This window comes from Palaemon carinicauda, chromosome 27, assembly GCF_036898095.1.
Source record: "Palaemon carinicauda isolate YSFRI2023 chromosome 27, ASM3689809v2, whole genome shotgun sequence".
NCBI classification, from domain to species: Eukaryota; Metazoa; Arthropoda; class Malacostraca; order Decapoda; family Palaemonidae; genus Palaemon; species Palaemon carinicauda.
In genome coordinates, this window is record NC_090751.1 from 24,906,267 (window position 1) to 24,926,266 (window position 20,000).

A 20,000-nucleotide genomic window follows, 5' to 3' on the forward strand; every position below is an offset into this window, starting at 1 on the left:
AAATATCTATAAATCTGGGTGAGTATGTTTTAGTGAGTATCAATGTAACACACAGGATCCATAGAAAAACAGGTCTGCATTTCTGCGCAGGTAGTCACGTGGGCCCCTCTCCACTATACTCAATTTCTTAATGAGACGCATTTGCACTGACTCGCAGTGGTGCCCTTTTAACTCGGAAAAGTTTCCTGCTATCTGATTGGTTAGAATTATCTTGTCCAACCAATCAGCGATCAGGAAACTTTTCCAACCTAAAAGGGCTCCCCTGCGTGTCTGTGCAAATCTGCCTCACTAAAAAGAATTAACTATAGAGATTTCTTTGCCAGGTGTCTCAGATGTAGGTCTCTGGTTTATTTTCATATTAATCCGTTTCTTTTATCAGAGGAACAGCATACCAAAACTCGGTCAACTTTTGGATCGAAACTGTCATTATTCATACTTCATAGGATCTTAAATCCTGCAAATCCTTATTAACTATCATTCTCTTGGTCATTTACATTTAAAGGATTTTTTATTTCCGGTTTCATCATTTTGAATATCTTATGTATTAAATATTTAATTAAGTCTTACCTGTGATACGTGGTTGTGGAGGAGTTGCACGCAACGCCTCCTCTTCCCTGTTAATCTTCTTCCTTGATCCTGCAATTTTAAAGAAACTGTTAATATTCATCAACAAAACCAAGCCAGAAGAAATGCTAGACAAAACACACACACACACAATATATATATATATATATATATAGAGAGAGAGAGAGAGAGAGAGAGAGAGAGAGAGAGCGAGCATACCATGATTATAAGCCACTCACTACTTAAAGAGAGAAAGAGGGAGAAAGAGCATCATCAAACTTTTTTTAATTTCCACATAATTTGGCCGCAACTGATTTCAATTCTTTCACAATATTGATCTTCAGTATGTAAGATGATATTTTGGAAATAGCATATATATTAAAAAAAAAAGTTTCCTGCAATTAACATGATATTAGATATATAGTTATCAGACAGTCATTCTGGAAGTTGGTAGAGTAAATTGACTCAAGTGAAAAATAAAAATATCTATAAATCATTCGGTCAGTAGGTTTTAGTAAGTATCAAAGTAACACACAGGATCCATAGAAAAACAGGTCTGCATTTCTGCGCAGGTAGTCACGTGGGCCCCTCTCCACTATACTCAATTTCTTAATGAGACGCATTTGCACTGACTCGCAGTGGTGCCCTTTTAACTCGGAAAAGTTTCCTGCTTTCTGATTGGTTAGATTTACCTTGTCCAACCCATCTGCGATCAGGAAACTTTTCCGAGCTAAAAGGGCACCTCTGCGAGTCTGTGCAAATCTGCCAAACTAAAAAGAATTAACTATAGAGATTCCTTTGCCAGGTGTCTTAGATGTAAGTCTCAGGTTTATTTTCATATTAATCCTTTTCTTTTATCAGAAGAACAGCATACCAAAACTCGGTCAATTTTAGGATCGAAACTGTCATTATTCATACTTCATAGGATCCTAAATCCTGCAAATCCTTATTAACTATCATTCTCTTGGTCATTTACATTTAGAGGATTTTCTATTTCCTCTTTCATCATTTTGAATATCTTATGTATTAAATATTTAATTAAGTCTTACCTGTGATACGTGGTTGTGGAGGAGTTGCACGCAACGCCTCCTCTTCCCTGTTAATCTTCTTCCTTGATCCTGCAATTTTAAAGAAACTGTTAATATTCATCAACAAAACCAAGCCAGAAGAAATGCTAGACAACATATACAGTATATATATATATATATATACATATATATATATATATATATTAGTGTGCTACTGTAGTTAACACACACACACACACACACACACACATATATATATATATATATATGTGTGTGTGTGTGTGTGTGTGTGTGGAGAGAGAGAGAGAGAGAGAGAGAGAGAGAGAGCACACCATAATCAAATATATGTGTGTGTAGAGAGAGAGAGAGAGAGAGAGAGAGAGCACCATAATCAATATATTTTAATTTCCACTCACTAAAATAGAGAGAGAGAGAGAGAGAGAGAGAGAGAGAGAGAGCGCATACCATAATTAGAATTTCTCACTTTCCATTCACTACTTGAATACATTTATAAATTGGCCGTAACTGATTTCAATTCTTTCACAATATTGATCTTCAGTATGTAAGATGATATTGTGGAAATCCAGTAGCATTTATATATTTAAGAAGAAAAAAAGTTTTATGCAATTAACTTGATATTAGATATATAGTTATCAGACAGGCATTTTGGAAGTTGGTAGAGTAAATTTACTCAAGTGAATAATAAAAATATCTATAAATCATTGGGTGAATATGTTTTAGTAAGTATCAATGTAACGCATAGGATCCATAGAAAAACAGGTCTGCTTTTCTGCGCAGGTAGTCACGTGGGCCCCTCTCCACTATACTCAATTTTTTTTTAATGAAACGCATTTGCACCGACTCGCAGTGGTACCCTTTTAACTCGGAAAAGTTTCCCGCTATCTGATTGGTTAGAATGATCTTGTCCAACCAATCAGCGATCAGGAACCTTTTCCCAGCTAAAAGGGCTCCCCTGCGAGTCTGTGCAAATCTGCCTCACTAAAAAGAATTGACAATAGAGATTCTTTTGCCAGGTGTCTCAGATGTAGGTCTCAGTATTATTTTTATATTAATCCGTTTCTTTTAGTAGGTCTCAGTATTATTTTTATATTAATCCGTTTCTTTTATCAGAGCTAATCTACATTTACAACTTTTCAAGCTTCGCTTTAACGTTAAGTTGAACCATTCTGAGTTATCGAAGGTCAGAGAATATGATATTACCCAGTATTAGGGTTGTGGTGGCCGATGTGGTAACGTCCCTGACTGGTGATCGCCAGACTGGGGCTCGAGTCCCCCTCAAACTCGTTAGTTTCTTTGGTCGCTGCAACTTCACCATCCTTGTGAGCTAAGAATGAAGGGTTTGGGGGAGGCTATAGGTCTATCTGCTGACTCATCAGCAGCTATTGCCTGGCCCTCCTTGGCCTTAGCTTGGGCGCTGATATGTATATACTGTATGGTCAGTCAGTGGGGGCATTGTCGTGCTTGCTAGGGCAATGTCACTGTCCCTTGTCTCTGCCATTCATGAATGGCCTTTAAAACCTTTAAAAATCGGGATAAAAACAAAATTCCTTTCATCGTACGGATTAATCTTCTGATTCATTTAACAAAATAAGGAAAAATAACTTCTCGCAATCCTTTCAGTATCAATTTACTAGTTTAGAAAATTTTCTTTTCATGCTTCGACGCCCATTCTTTTTCATTCTATTAATTACAATAATTTTATTTAGATATTTCATTCTGAAATACAAACAAAATTTTATCAAAGAAACTTATTGCATCTTTGGGAATATCAACTTAGGACAAAAGTTTATATATGACATATCTATTTTGACGTTGTTACTGTTTTTAGAATGATTTATTGTTAATTTGTTCTCATCGTTTATTTATTTCCTTATTTCCTTTCTTCACTAGGCTATTTTTTCCTATTGGAGCCCCTGGGCTTACAGCATCTTGCTTTTCCAACTAGGGTTGTAGCTTGGCTAGTAATAATAATAATAATAATAATAATAATAATAATAATAATAATAATAAAGAGGTCTTGATTTAACCACCTTGTAGGTATAAATTTAACATTATATAACTTATTAAGCATTTCATAAAGATCCATAACCGACTTACATGAGAGAATTGCTTCTTTTTGAAATCTATAAAGGTATTTAAATCGTGAGTTTGCAACTCTCATGGTTTTCATGACATCAATCATTTCCTCTAAAATCATGTTCTGGTCCTCCCAATTTATCCCAAGCTGCAACCCTAGTTGGAAAAGCAGGATGCCATAAGCCCAAGAGCTCCAACAGGGAAAATAGCCCAGTGAGGAAAGGAAACAAGGAAAGATAAAATAATGTATTTTGAGGTATAAAAAAAGTGTTGTATTAGGTACGCAGGAAATAAAAAAGTTCATGAGGCACTGATATAGCAATACTGTCAAAACATACGTAAATACAATAAAATAATCACATAATAATAATTATCATTATTACTTGCTAAGCTACAACCTTAGTTTGGAAAGCAGGATGCTATAAGCCCAAGGGCCCCAAAAACGAAAATAGCTCAGTGAGGAAAGGAAAGTAGGAAAAATAAAATATTTTAAGAAAAGTAACAATAAAATAAATTTTTCAATATAAACTATAAAAACTTTAACAAAACAAAAGAAAGAGAAATTATATAGAACAGTGTGCCCGAGTGTACCCTCAAACAAGAGAACTCTAATCCAAAACAGTGGTAGACCATGGTACAGAGGCTATAGCACTACCCATGACTAGAGAACAATGATTTGATTTATAAGCGCAAATTAAACCGACCATTGAAAAGATTATGATGTTTAATGAAAAATAAAAATAAATGAAATATAACCACTGCAATTCTTTCCCAGCTTTATCCTCAAGAATATTATGAAGTACCGTTCTTACTAGCTATGAAAATAGGGGGAAGCTCTGGTAAGGATAAATTAATAAATTCTCTGTTATTAATAGCTCACTAGACCAATGTGCTTCTCTTCGTTCATCGCATGTCTAATTGTACTGGCTATCAGTATTTACTGATTTTGTAGTTTTTTTTTTTTTTTTATATTTTATCTTAATTGTTCACTACTTCTCTTATAATTTATTTATTTCCTCTCCTCGCTTGACTATTTTTCCTTGTTGAAACCCTTGGTTATTTACTGATTTTGTATTTGTTTTTTTTAATATTTCATTTTAATTGTTCACTACTTCTCTTATAATTTATATATTTCCTCTTCTCGCTGGGCTATTTTTCCTTGTTGAAACCCTTGGTTTTATAACATGTTGCTTTTTCAATTAGGGTTATAGTCTAGATAATAATAATAATAATAATAATAATAATAATAATAATAATAATAATGTAATAAATTTTAGCAAAATTTAGATTACCTCCATAGTCAAGTATACAGAAACATCCTAATATTTTATGAGGTACACCGACAAACAACAAACAAATAATTAAATACTTAAGTCAACAGAAACACATACACCACTTAAAACTCAAACGCCATCAACTGGCGTATTCTTTGTGGTTACTTTGAAATTCAAAGAACTCTCTGAATTCGTTAGATCAAATGTATAAACTCAGAAAAAAAAATATTTCCTCGCAAGAAGAAACCGGAAAAATCGGGAAATCTATATTTGGAAAACATTTCCTCACCAAAAGAAACGCACAATGTACGCCCTGAGGCATCAAAAGGGTCGGATAAAACATGCAACGTGATGTAGAGCCTTAAACTTGATATTAGAACAGAGTAAAGGGGACATGCGATGTAAGGGAGAGAATACACAGCAAGAAAAGAAAAAAATAGGGCCCTTTTGGTCAAGGGATGGTTTGGGTACCGGGTAGGGACTGGTGTGAGGGATCCCCTCTCCATAAGGCGTCCCCCCGAGGGATGGCTATCTGATTGACGTTGGAAAGGGGGGAGAGGGAGGAGGGAGCGGGAGGAGAAGGAAGAGGGAATAGCGATTGGTGAGAGGGAGGTATTAGGGGTAAGAGGACGAGAGATGGGGGGAGGGGGGTAGAAATTGCTCCCAGCTGCAGAAGAGGTGTACAGCGTTGCCACGTCTCGATCCACAGCGGCAACGCCCTCCCCACATGATAATGAACTGTGTGCCACGTCTCCTCCTCCTCTGGCCGTGCTGCCACATCTGCGGAGTAGCGACAGACGGTAGACAGCGGGCCAAAATGACCCTTACGGCATTTGCGAACTCGTTGATTTGCATGACAATGGCGTCAGAGCTGGCATGCATTCCGTGCTGTAGTGACAGTGTGGTTATAATGCAGAAGGTAGTGGCGGTGTCAAGAAAGACCAACTTTATGACGGACTAATAATAAAGAAAAAACCTCGACAGGAAGAAGGAAACAACGCTGGTGCACAGGAAACCTTATGGAGAGCACACGTGTGTACGTTCGTTGGTGCACACGCAAACTCGAACAAGGCCAAATAATTCCATATCCATTAGCTAAGCATGTTCAGTTGTCGACGTTACAACAAGGATCTAAGTATTAAATCAAATATGCAGTTCTTCTTCCTTGTTACCTTGCCTTCTGATGGTTTTATTAATTCACGTTATTAGCTTAGAAATAAAAAAAAAACCTTTCCTGGTTGATAAGGGGATTTTTTCAAGTTATGAAACCATTGCATTTGTTATATTTCGAAATCGTTTATAAGAAATTTATGCAACGAAGATAATAAAGAATAAAATAAAATACGAGAAATGGGTAGGACTAATTACAACTGTTGTTGTTGTTATTGTTGTTGTTGCTGTTGTTGTTTTTGGGGGCATATTTCCAAATCGCTTTCTATAAACATATGCGAGCAAATAAAACATAAGGATTAACAGACGATAAATCAGTATGACTACTTACAAAACTGAATATAATTATATTTATTTAATACTTTTTGTTTCTTTGATCAAATTGATTTAATAATACTTTGTGAATAATAATAATAATAATAATAATAATAATAATAATAATAATAATAAACATTTCTATTACTCAATACTATGACTTTTTCATTAAAATTTTGATGAAATGAATCAATTCCTTTAATCAACTCACATCCAAAATTCTATAAAATCATTACTTTTACCATTAATAATAGTACAATTATTACTTCTATTGATAGTAGTGGTAATAGCAACAACGATAGTACTAGCATAGAGAAGATACTAGCAAGGGTAAGGCATAATAGAAGCGAAACAAATTAAAGAACTAGATATGAAAATAATATCGTGCTTATTTATACAAATGATCAATCGGGTTTACATACGCATATTGTAAACGAAATTATATTATATTTCTGTACTATGATACTGGTGGTATAAATATATATATATATATATATATATATATATATATATATGTGTGTGTGTGTGTGTGTGTGTGTGTGTGTGCGCGCTGGTGTCGTGTGGGAGTATTAAGCATATATTTTGCACGTGATAATTGAAATTCTGCTATAATATTAATAAAATCAAAACATTTATGTTAATCAATTACTAACAATTTATGACTGAACACAGCTACCTTCCATTACATGTCATTTGCAAAAGAAAAATAATATTAAAAAAAAAGGGTCATGGAATAAATTCCAGTCGAATGTCATTGGTTAAAGAAAATAAACCAGTAATTATAACTCATTAAATGACAGCATTATATTTACACAATTTTTAAGTGTGAAATTCTTGCGTTTGTATAACATGTTGAATACAACACGAGTTTAAAAAAAAAAAAAATACTGGACCCTTTCTAAGAAGGACCTTTTCAACACGAAGCTGCATCACCAGCGTGTTGTGCGCCGGCCGATCCACCGGATTTCATCTCGTGTCTGCTCAGTGTTGCGTCATTGTTCAAAGCAGAGAGACGTTCGGTTATCCATTCAGCTCCAAGGCTAATGGCTAACTCTCGGCCTCCTATCGAGTGGTCAAGGAGCATCACTCTTCGTTTTATTGAATTGCTGAAGGATCATCCATCTGTTTGGAACATCAAGTGCAAGCAGTTCAAGAATAAAAAAATCAAGAGTGCAAGCTTGGAAACTATAAAATCAGGCTTATCGAGTTTAGTAAACTGTACATTGCATAATGATGACCTCACTAAAAAGCTGCATACGCTGAAGACACAATTCCACAGGGAAATGTCTGCAATCAAAGCATCACAGAAGTCCGGAACTCACACGGAAGATTCTTACATTCCAAAATTATGGTGTTTTAAGGAGCTAAGTTTCATGTCTGAGAACGGAGAATCCCGTGCGACCACTTCCACCTTAGATGAAGGAGAAACTACCAATAATACACAAGTAAGTTCATAGTTTTATCGTGTGCACTTGTACACCGTAGAAATATAATGTACGTTCTTATTACTATACATATAAGGAAACACTCTCAAAAGAAATTGGCTATTTTCCCTGCTATAACTGCAACTGGGTTATAGGCAGCTAGCACGCAAAAACATGTGAGCAGTGTTGCAGTACAGTTTGGCTGTGAATTTTTATTTTTCAACACCACTATTGCATCAAAAGGCTGATACATGATGTATAGTGTGTACAGAGTTTCGAATTTTAAATGTTATTGCAAGAGGAGTATTGGCACTAAACCAGATTTGAGAGTAGGTAGTGGATCGACTCGGCCACAAAGGTCTTGTTTCTCACACTTAGCTAATTTAAAAATTACTTTTATTAGCATCTTAATACTAAGTGTTTAAAACATAACAAGGTTAAAGATATTAATGATTCGTTGTGTACAAAATAAAAAGTATGTATTTATGTATTACGTATACAGTGGCCATCATTAGAACTATCGAGGTTAAGAAATAGTGACAGTAAAACAGCTAGCGCAAGATAAAATATTCATAAAAAACCAATATAAAGCTCACCAACTTCTTTGGTAACCTCCTTGACCTTTTTGGGGACTGAATCGGCAAGTTTCTGCAGGAGTTTGTCATCAAGGCTTTCCCAGGCACACTTCAACTCCTCTTCTAACTTCGGAACCGTTGTCGTATCGACATCCTTTAATTTCCTCCTCAAAATGGCCCAAAGGTTTCCCATTGGAGAAATATCAGGGAAATTGCTTGGCCAATCCGGAATAAATTCAATGTCACAGTCCCTTAACCACTGGATATTTTGTTTAGCTGTATGGATAGGAGCACTGTCCTGCTGAAAAATGCTAGTGTTGCTGCGCTCAAAAGAATCCTCCAAATGATCGTTCAGCAAACAAAAGTAAGTGTCTTTATTAACAGTTTGATTCTTTGGTAGTATTTCTAAAATACCCTTACCCCCATACCCAAAACAACCCCATACCATTACATAACTTGGGTCTTTAACACTCGTCCCCAAGTACTTTGAATCGAGTGGATCCGAATCTGCCTTATCCCCCACTTTCTTTCCCCTATTGCCTGAAACAAAAAAGGTTGCTTCGTCACTCCAAAGCACTTGGCGCCACTTGGCAAGGTCCCAGTCCTTGTGAGAATGAGCAAGATTCACCCGATCCTTTTTCTGTTTAGCCGTTATCATCGGCTTCTTACGCACATTCACTCTTGTGTAATGGAGGTCCTTGTTTAGATGCTTCTGCACGGTCCTAATAGATGCACCTGCCACTACCTGAGGATATTTTTCCATCAATTGTCTGGCTGTTAGGGTAGGATTGGCTTTGATGTCCCTGGCAAACATCTTCAATCCTCTTTTAGAAATAATGGAAGGCCTACCAGTAGGTTTTACAGCGCGTGGTACTTCCTTACTTCCTGACTTGATGAACCTCCCAACAATACGCTGCACAGTTCGCTGATTAACACCAGTTTTTTCAGAGATTATTGCAGTTCTAATCCCTTCTCTGTGTAGCTGTATGATAAGCTTACGATTCTCAAATGAAGTATAACCTTGCGACATGATAGTATGGCGACTATAAACACAAACACAAGAGGGGAACTTTCCAAGAGAAACTGTAACACAAGTACTGTGAATGAACACCAAATGAATACTAAATGTCTTTCCTTAGTTTCCTATGGCTCACTGAGTGAGAGGATGGGTTGAGTTAAGTTACCAGCTAGTCAATTTATCCCAGCCGGTTTTTCCCTTCAGAAAATATACCCATTTCCAGTTACGCCTTTAGAAGTGTCATAGTCCGATTTATGAATGTTACTCTGTCAGCTAAATATTCAGTGGCTCAGGGACTGTGGTATTGAATTTATTCCTGACTGGCCAGGCAATTATTATTATTATTACTAGCCAAGCTACAACCCTAGTTGGAAAAGCAAGATGCTATAAGCCCAAGGGCTCCAACGGGGAAAAATAGCCCAGTGAAGAAAGGAAATAAGGAAATAAATAAATGATGAAAATAAATTAACAATATATCATTCTAAAAAACAGTATCAGCGTCAAAACAGATATGACCTATATAAACTATTAACAACGTCAAAAACAGATGTCATATAAACTATAGAAAGACTCATGTTAGCCTGGTCAACATAAAAACATTTGCTCCAACTTTGAACTTTTGAAGTTCTACTGATTCAATTACCCGATTAGGAAGATCATTCCATAACTTGGTAACAGGTGGAATAAAACTTCTAGAATACTGTGTAGTATTGAGACTCATGATGGAAAAGGCCAGACTATTAGAATTAAATGCCTGCCTAGTATTACGAACAGGATGGAATTGTCCAGGAAGATCTGAATGTAAAGGATGGTCAGAGTTATGAAAAATCTTATGCAACATGCATAATGAACTAATTGAACGACGGTGCCAAAGATTAATATCTAGATCAGGAATAAGAAATTTAATAGACCGTAAGTTTCTGTCCAACAAATTAAGATGAGACTCAGCAGCTGAACACCAGACAGGAGAACAATACTCAAAACAAGGTAGAATGAAAGAATTAAAACACTTCTTCAGAATAGATTGATCACCGAAAGTCTAGTAAGACTTCCTCAATAAGCCAATTTTTTTGTGCAATCGAAGAAGACACAGACCTAATGTGTTTCTCAAACGTAAATTTGCTGTCGAGAATCACACCTAAAATTTTAAAAGAGTCATACAAATTTAAAGAAACATTATCAATCCGGATGTTGAGGAGCCACCGTCCTTGACCTACTTACAATCATACTTTGAGTTTTGTTAGGATTCAACTTCATACCCCATAATTGCACCATGCACTAATTTTAGCTAACTCTCTATTTAGGGATTCACCAACCCCAGATCTACATTCAGGGGATGGAATTGATGCAAAGAGAGTAGCATCATCTGCATATGCAACAAGCTTGTTTTCTAGGCTAAACCACATGTCATGTGTATATAGTATGAAAAGTAATGGGCCAAGAACACTACCCTGTGGAACACCGGATATCACATTCCTATACTCACTATGGTGCCCATCCAATAGAAAATATTTGTGCCATTTTGAAGAGGAAATCACATGTATGTGGCGCACACACACACACACACACACACCCACACACACACACACACACACACACACACACACATATATATATATATATATATATATATATATATATATATATATATATATATATATATATGTGTGTGTGTGTGTGTATATATATATATACACACATACAGTATGTATATATATCTACATATATATATATATATATATATATATATATATATATATATATATATATATATATATATATACATTTATATACATATATATAATGTATGTGTGTATATATATACATTTATATATATATATATATATATATATATATATATATATATATATATATATATATATATATATATATATGAACCTTGACTCTAGAGGTGGTCATTAAATATACGTACTTAAGACAGAAATTAAAAGGAAAAGTATGGAATGGAGAGCTTTTGGTAAACAAAATGAAATTGTGAAATAAAGTAAAATGCCACTTTCTTTAAAAGCAAAAGTATTTGATCAAATGGTCCTAACCTAATCTAACCCAGGAGCCAATGAAATCTATAGACAAAATCTTGTTTAAATATATGAATTCATTCTGTCCAAAGAAAAATACTTATACGTGAATTACAGTTCTCTCCATAACTGTAACATGTAAATAAGACATCAAATACTCATAGGGCAGACTATACTATGTTATTTCTCTTCTTTATAGTTGTATATGAAAGATTTACTTCTATGTTTTTACTGTTCTTAAAATATATCTTAATTTTCATTACTTCTCTTGTAGGTTAATTGTTTCCTTCCTTCATTAGGCTTTTTCTCCCTGTTATTATTATTATTATTATTATTATTATTATTATTATTATTATTATTGGAAAATCAGGATGCTATGAGCCCAGGGGCTCTAACAGGGAAAATAGCTCAGTGAGGAAAGGAAACGAAGAAAAATAAAATATTTTCATAAGAGCAACATCATAATAAAAATCTCCTCTACAAACAATAAAAATTTTAACAAAACGGAAGGAAGAGAAATAAGATAGAATAGTGTGCCCAAGTGCACCCTCAAGCAAGAGCACTCTAACCCAAGACAGTGGAAGACCATGGTACAGAGGGTATGGCACTACCCAAGATCAGAGAACAATGGTTTGATTTTGTAGTGTCCTTCTAGAAAACCTGCTAACCATAACTAAAGAGTGTCGTCTACCCTTACAAAGAGGAAAGTGGCCACTGAACAATTACAGTGCAGTAAGAACTGTTTGGTAATATCAGTGTTGTCAGGTGTATGAGGCAGAGGAGAATATGTAAGGAATAGGCCAGACTATCGGTGTGTGGGTGTGTAGGCAAAAGGAAAATGAACCGTAATCAGAGAGAAGGATCCAATGTACTACTGTCTGCCTAGTCAAAAGACCCCATAACTCTCTAGTGGTATTATCTCAACGGGTGGCTGGTGCCCAGGCCAAATTACTACCTGTTAAAGCCCTTGGGCTTATAGCATCCTGTTTTTCCAGGTAGGATTGTGGCTTGGGTAATAATAATAATAATAATAATAGTATAGCATATACTTATCAAAAAGAGAGATGGATCTGTTATAACAACATAAAATTAAGAAGGCAACGTTGGATGCAACACTTTAGTGAGGTCATGAATACGAGATATGAAGGGAATGTTTTGGCCGATATACATGAAACTGAGTTAGACCTTGACGTGCCCATGAATGAATTAAGTGTGTATGAAGTCGAAGCTATCATTAAAAAAAACTAGAGATAGAAAGCCCTTAGGTACGATGGAATAACTGCTGAGATTATATTGGCCAAAAATGAAGTGACTCCCAGCATACTTAATCTGAGTGATTGCAATAATTACAGAGGATTACAGAGGCATCCCACTGACGTCAGTTGTCATGAAAATATATAGTATGCCATTCTATAGACTAGAGAGAAAAATTGAAGAGAAACTAAGAGATGAACGAGCAGAATTTAGAAAAGGTAGAAGTTGTACTGACCAAATATTAATTTTAAGACGTGTGGTACAGCAATGTGTACAATATAGAAACCCACTTTTTATGACATTTGTGGTATATGAAAATGCCTTTGATAGTATGCACTGGCCAATTTTGTGGAGAGTCCTGGTTATTATGGAGTTCCTCTTAAATATGTAAATTTGATTAAGTCGGTTCATGAGCATAGTAAGTGCAAAGTTAGTGTTAGTGGAGTCCTATGAAAAGAATTTCCAGGGAACAGGGAACTCAAAGGAAATGTGTTTTCACCTATGTTGTTTATCCTCCTCATGGATTTTCAATGCATAGAACAGTTGGGGATAGTGGAGAAGAATTGGACTAGAGTGGTAACAGGAAATTAGCTGACCTAGCGTATGCTAATGATGCTGTCTTAATTAGCAGAACACCACAAGACTTGCAAAGCTTGCTTACCAGAATCATGAAATATCACATGAGGTTGGGCTCAATATAAATAGGAGATAGATGATGAGAACGGAACATGCAATGGAAGATAAAATCATTGGAAGGAGAAAGGATTAATGAGGTGGAATCATTTAAATATTTTGGGAACTATGGTCTCTAATACAGGAATTTTAGAATTGGAGTTTAACGAAAGATTGAAAAAAGCAAATCAGACAATGGCTAGGTTAAGTAAAATTTGGAAATCAAATCGCCTGAAATTACATATAAAAATCAAACTATATATATATCAGTTTAGTGACACCAGTGTTACTATAGGGACATGAGTCGTGGTATGACAATGAAACAATATCCAACAGATTTTGTAGATTTGAGAACAAAGTCCTCAGAACAATATTGAGATTATGGCAGGACAGGATTAGAAATGGAACAAAAAAAAAAATAGATAAAATTCAAGTAAATAAAAATTTCAAATAAAATAAAAAAAAATAGCTAAAATTTTTAGATAAAATTCAAATAAATGAGAATTTCAAAGCCAATTCTAATAACAAAAATTTTTAAATAAAATTCAAATTATTAAAAATTTCAAATCAAATTCCAAAAACTAAATACAAATTTCAAAGAAAATTCAAATAAATAACTAAAAATTTCAGCTAAAGCTCTAATAAATAGAAATTTCAAAGAAAATTCAAACATATAACTAAAAATTTCAGATAAAATTCCAATAAATAAAATTTCAAAGAAAATTCAGGCAAATAACTAAAAATTTCAAGGGAAAATTCTCACAAATAATTAAAAATATTCAAATAAAATTCTAATAAACAAAAATTTCAAAGAAATTTCTAATAAATAAAATTTTCAAAGAAAATTTAAAAACAAAAAATTTCATGAGAAAATTCCAACGAATAACCAATAATAATTAAACATCGCGACATTGCCTTTACACCTCTTAGATCTGTTACTCTATATTTTGTCAATGAAATACATTTTTCATGAAGGAATTCTTCATTTCCGAAACACGACACAAACGACACTTCTCCCATTATGTCTCTCTTCATAGTTTACATACTTCCACAGATCTATTTTAACGTTACTAACCTTATGATATTTTATATTTATTATTCGTTACTAACCTTATATCTTATATTTATTTTTCGTTACTAACCTTATGATATTTTATATTTATTATTCGTTACTAACCTTATGATATTTTATATTTATTATTCATTGCTTCTCGTGGTGTAGTTTATATACTGTATATGTATATATATTTTATTTTCTTATTTATGCTATACTTTTAGTTGTATTATTGCTCGAAGAGTTCTGCTCCACATGGGCTTGGACTTAATCAAGTAGTAAAGAGAATCTGTGTCAAAACACACACACGTATATATATATATATATATATATATATATATATATATATATATATAGAGAGAGAGAGAGAGAGAGAGAGAGAGAGAGAGAGAGAGAGAGAGAGAGAGAGAGAGAGAGAGAGAGAGTATATTTGACTGAACCTTCATTGTAATGCAGCGTCGGTACTGACTCGTTTCTGACGTGAGACACAGTAGTTCCTACATCGAATTTCTTTCAAGTGAATCAGCTTCAAGGTGTTTACTTATTTTACTGCATGTCTGAGAGCATTCTGAGCATTAACAGGATCTTCCCACTTGCACAGCTAAATCCACGTGTTACTTGCGATGATATCTTTGGAAGGGGGGGGGGGTATTAAAAGTGACATTTTTACTTATTCCCCTGTTTGAGAAGCACCAGAAAACTGCACAAATACTGGGTATTTTGTTTTATGTTTACACCATGTTTGTATATTTCTGGAGTAGACCCTCTTTTAAGCAGGTTTTCTTGAAAGTGATTGCTGCCTTAGTTGCGTTAATTTTGTTATTAACTTGTTCTATTGTTCTTATTATCTTTTTCTCTTCATTGCTACAATAGAAAAAGTTAGAATTACAAAATTAACGCCACTGACGCAGCAATCACTTTCCATAAAATTACACCATGCTTTCTTGTAAACAAATGCCCGGTCAAAGTGTAACCGATCTCTGGTATGCTTGGGTGGAAATGGTCTATAGACCTTGGCTGTATCTGTAAGTCCGGTCTACGCCATGGTATGTACCTGGGCTAAAGTATATTTTGGATCTGGTGAGAAGACCAAGGAGCTCATAAACTTATCCATCCTTTTTTTCCCCAACATGTATATTTCCTTTATTCCTTGTATTTGAAAGACTTACATTACTCCTGAAGTTTGAGACTCAAAAAGCTTTCTCATATACTGTATTTAACGTTAGCAATTTTGTGATTCAGTTACTACAATTGAATAACACTTATAATAATAATAATAATAATAATAATAATAATAATAATAATAATAATAATAATAATAATAATAACAACAATAATAATAATAATAATGTTTATTGGACAAAAACATATTTACATACAAAATATTTACAAAAAAAAAAAAGACTCGGTCCAAGCCCATGTGGAGCAGAGCTCTTCGGGCAATAATACAAATAAAATAATATCATAAATTAAAAAAAAAAATTATAAAAAAGTAAATATTGATATAGATAAACTAAATGTACTAAACTAAACTAAGCTGTACGAATCTTTTTATTATTATTATTATTATGACAACAATAAGTTGATTCGCAGATCAGAAATTGTTTCATGTCATGCAAATGAATAATTTTTATCTCCTCTGAAAGTGACATTGAATCCCTTAACCTATCGAAGATTGTTACACAAGCTTAATGGACTCTATTATTGTAATTACTGGTGTTTCTGCTGTAAAGTGCAAAATTCTGAATAAAAGATGACGATAAATGGAAACACTTAGTTCGCTATAAAAATTATTTCTTTTTATACTCTACATTTTAATATTCAAAAGCTCGTTAATTATACTCTAAATTCAAAATTTAAAAGCTCGCGATAAAAAAAAAAAACAATTCCTTTTTATCTCAACATTTCAATATTCAAAAGCTCGCTATAAAAATAATTCCTCCTTGTATGCACTATTCAATATTTCCTTCAAAAGTTCGCTATAAAAATAATACCTTTTTATACTCTTTGCTCAAAATTCCAAAGCTCGCTGTAAAAATGATGCTCTCTTTGTATACACCATTCAATAGTTCTTTTAAAAATTCACTATAAAAATCATTCTTTTTCTCTACTCAACATCATCTATTTCGGTGCTACTATAGCGTGAAGTCTACCACACTATAGCTTGAGATCTACCTCCCGTTAGTACTATACCGCGCGGTCTACTGCTGAATTATTCGTCCCTCATAGATAAAACACATTTCATACATTTGTTTTAGCAATAAACACTTAATTTAAACATATCTTAGAAATAACTTAAATAGATCATTGGATTTCTAATTACATTAAAAAAAGGAATAAAGGTAAAAATAAACATGTTATCATATATTTCCATACATTTATTCTAGCGATATACTCTTCGTACATCAAACAGGTTATCATAATTTCCATACAATAATTCTAGCGATACACTCTTCGTACATCAAACAGGTTATCATATATTTCCATACATTCATTCTAGCGATATACTCTTCGTACATCAAACATGTTATCATATGTTTCCATACCCTTTTGATGGCAACGTAACACAGGCGTTTTGATTGTTCGCTGATGAATTTTAGAAGGAAATTTTGGTGCTACTATACGAACATGAACAACAAACTGCACTGCAACCTAAGCCTTTGTGAAATATTAGAATTGATATTTCTCTTTGTATTGGATATACCAATGTCCACAGTAACGACTCTGACAGGAAAATCTTCCAATACTGTAACTGACTGGTTCAACATGTGCCGAGAGGTGTTGGCCGTCAGCTGTTCAGGTCTCATCTTGATCATTTTTGCTGGAAGGTGATGAGAAAAAACTCCAATGTTCTATTTGTGTCATTCTTAGAAGATGTACGAAGTGTCTCGCTAGAATTAATGTATGGAAATTATGATAACATGTTTGATGTACGAAGAGTGTATCGCTAGAATAAATGTATGTAAATATATGATAACATATTTAATGTACGAAGAGTGTATCGCTAGAATAAATGTATGGAAATATATGATAACATGTTTATTTTTACCTTTATTCCTTTTTAAATGTAATTAGAAATCCAATGATCTATTTAAGTTATTTCTAAGATATGTTTAAATTAAGTGTTTATTGCTATAGTACTAACGGCAGGTAGATCTCACGCTATAGTATGTTAGACCTCACGCTATAGTAGCACCCTAATGTTTCTAAATTAAAATCATATTTAGAAAAAACAATAAAAATTTAATTCTTTATGTTATAATAGATATTATAATGTATATACAAAAATGTGAAATATAATTTGTAAGGAATATATCTCAATAAAAGAAAAAATAAAGTTATGAGGTTGGCAGAATCTAAGTCAAGTACGGTACGTTCCTTTGTTCGCGGTTTCTCTGAGAGAGAGAGAGAGAGAGAGAGAGAGAGAGAGAGAGAGAGAGAGAGAGAGAGAGAGAGTTTCCGAAGGTCGATTGATTGAAAGGAGACCTAGAAAAAAGCCCCCTGAAAGCAGGGGAGGGGGACTGGGAAATGGGTGAGAGAAGTCGTGGAGGTGGGGGAGGGGTTGATAGGGGACATTGACTCACGCAAACAACTCTCTGCGGTGGCCACACTCTCTCTCTCTCTCTCTCTCTCTCTCTCTCTCTCTCTCTCTCCTACATGCCTTACGTCTTCATCCATCTTCCACTTCTATAGTCAAATACACCTTGTTTGCGCCTACCCCACGTCTCCCTCAACCCCCCCCCCCCTTTCCCTCCACGGGCTCATTCTAACACCACGTTAATCATCCGACCCCCCCCCCCCCTCCTTACCTTCTCCCTCGGTTTTCAAACCCTCGACCGTGGCCTTGAAGCCTTAGCAATCCCCCATCCTCCGGTCGCCTTATCCGACCACAGGCATCGTATGTAAAGACCCCACGCACATTCAGTTAACTGACAGGCCGACCAAGGAAACTAGATCTAACCGGTTTCCTCGGGAGAATTTGAGCGTGTCTGGGGGTATTTTGAACCGAAAGCAGGCCGGGAAAGCGATCGGGTGAACTTCAGCAAATGTAGAAAATCTAGCCATCCGTTCTCTTGAACTGACGGCCAGTTTTCAACTTTTCAAGTTATAGGGGACTGCCTGGCCTGCAGTCCTGCCGTCAGTGCCACACCAACCGTCGTACTGCGAAGCCCCCGTTCGCTGATACAATGTCCGTGTCCCACGAGGAGATGCTATTTTGGTCCGATTTTATCAACATTTACAGGGGACACCCATCTCTTTGGAAATTAAACAGTAAAGATTATTTTAACAAATACAAGAGAGCAGCCGGATATAATATGCTGGTAATGAAACTGAAACAAAAAGACGAATGTGCAACAAAGGATACCGTAGCCAGGAAAATAAACAATTTGCGCAGTGCTTTCAGGAAAGAGCATAAAAAAGTAATGAGATCACTGCGATCGGCGGCCAGTGACGATGAAGTCTATGAGCCTAGCCTCTGGTATTACAAGAAGCTGTTGTTCTTACAGGGTGAAGAAACAAAGGTAAGTGAAATCAGATTAGCATATCGAAATAATAGCTTATTTTCATTGAAATGTACAATGTGGCCATAAAACAGGGCATAAGCATGACAAGCGTAGACTTAAGTACAAAACGACATTAAGCACAGACACATTTTAAGAGAAAGCAAATGCTGTACAAAGAATTATACTTTTTTTTTAATTTTTCTATTATAAATGAAAAACAAGTTGACTAAATGAACGCATTTTTGAGATGCATATGGACAAACTTGGAATAGAACCGTCGTTAACATTCTGAGTTTGTGATATTTTATATATATATATATATATATATATATATATATATATATATATATATATATATATATATATATATATATATATATCAAGCCGTTGCTACTCCATTGCCAGACAAAGGCCTCAGACATGTCCTTCAACAAGCGGGTTTATGGTCTGTATATGGCAGTCTACATTAAACCCGCAAATTTTATTAGATCGCCATTCCATCATCTTCTCTAACTTTCCATGGTTCGTTTGCAATATCTAGGGACCAGTTCTGTTATTCTTTTTGTTTATCTTTGTCTGTCATAACGCCATTCGCATTATTTGCCCTGCCCATGTCCATATTTTTTTCTTATAATCAAATAAATCAAGTGTATAAAGGGACAGAAGTTACAGGGTATGGATAACTTTCAAGGGAACACAAATACTGTAATGTATGAACTATCACTTAAACCAAAGAGGCATAGATTAACGTAGAGAAAGTTGTCCTTGGTACTAAATCCTTCACAGTCAGTTGAGGATTAACATAAAGTTGTTTTGGTACAACGAACTCTCATTTTAATCCTAAAAGATTAGCAGAACAAAGATGACAGTTTAATGGTGATGGAATTGAGATATGCATGAGCTTGTTTCTCACCGAGCCAGGTGTGGATCCCAAGGGGAAAAACTAGGTTGTTGTTTTCTTGGTGTTTCCTACTGTACTAATCCTGTTTCTTTTTAAGCATGTCGATATTG

General features: G+C 34.7%; 2 protein-coding genes across 5 annotated transcripts in view; one reads left to right on the plus strand and one right to left on the minus strand.

Moving 5' to 3' along the window:
• The window catches only part of LOC137620609 (hepatoma-derived growth factor-related protein 2-like), a 369,983-nt gene that overhangs the window by 334,227 nt on the left and 15,756 nt on the right, over positions 1 to 20,000 (minus strand). For both annotated transcript variants that reach the window (XM_068350887.1, XM_068350892.1), the window contains exons 2-3: positions 1,614 to 1,682; positions 568 to 636 (exon numbers count right to left, since the gene is read on the minus strand). In XM_068350887.1, the coding sequence (XP_068206988.1) occupies positions 568 to 636; positions 1,614 to 1,682 (138 nt within the window). The remainder of the gene's footprint in view (positions 1 to 567; positions 637 to 1,613; positions 1,683 to 20,000) is intronic.
• The window catches only part of LOC137620610 (uncharacterized), an 82,417-nt gene that overhangs the window by 41,346 nt on the left and 21,071 nt on the right, over positions 1 to 20,000 (plus strand). The window contains exon 1 of one of the 3 annotated variants that reach the window (XM_068350893.1): positions 7,334 to 7,893. The exons of 1 other annotated variant lie outside the window; for it this stretch is intronic. In XM_068350893.1, coding sequence (XP_068206994.1) covers positions 7,492 to 7,893 — 402 coding nt within the window. In that variant the 5' untranslated portion in view covers positions 7,334 to 7,491. Of the gene's footprint in view, positions 1 to 7,333; positions 7,894 to 18,375; positions 19,008 to 20,000 lie in introns of those variants that run through there. One more of the 3 variants, XM_068350895.1, reaches the window with a different exon arrangement.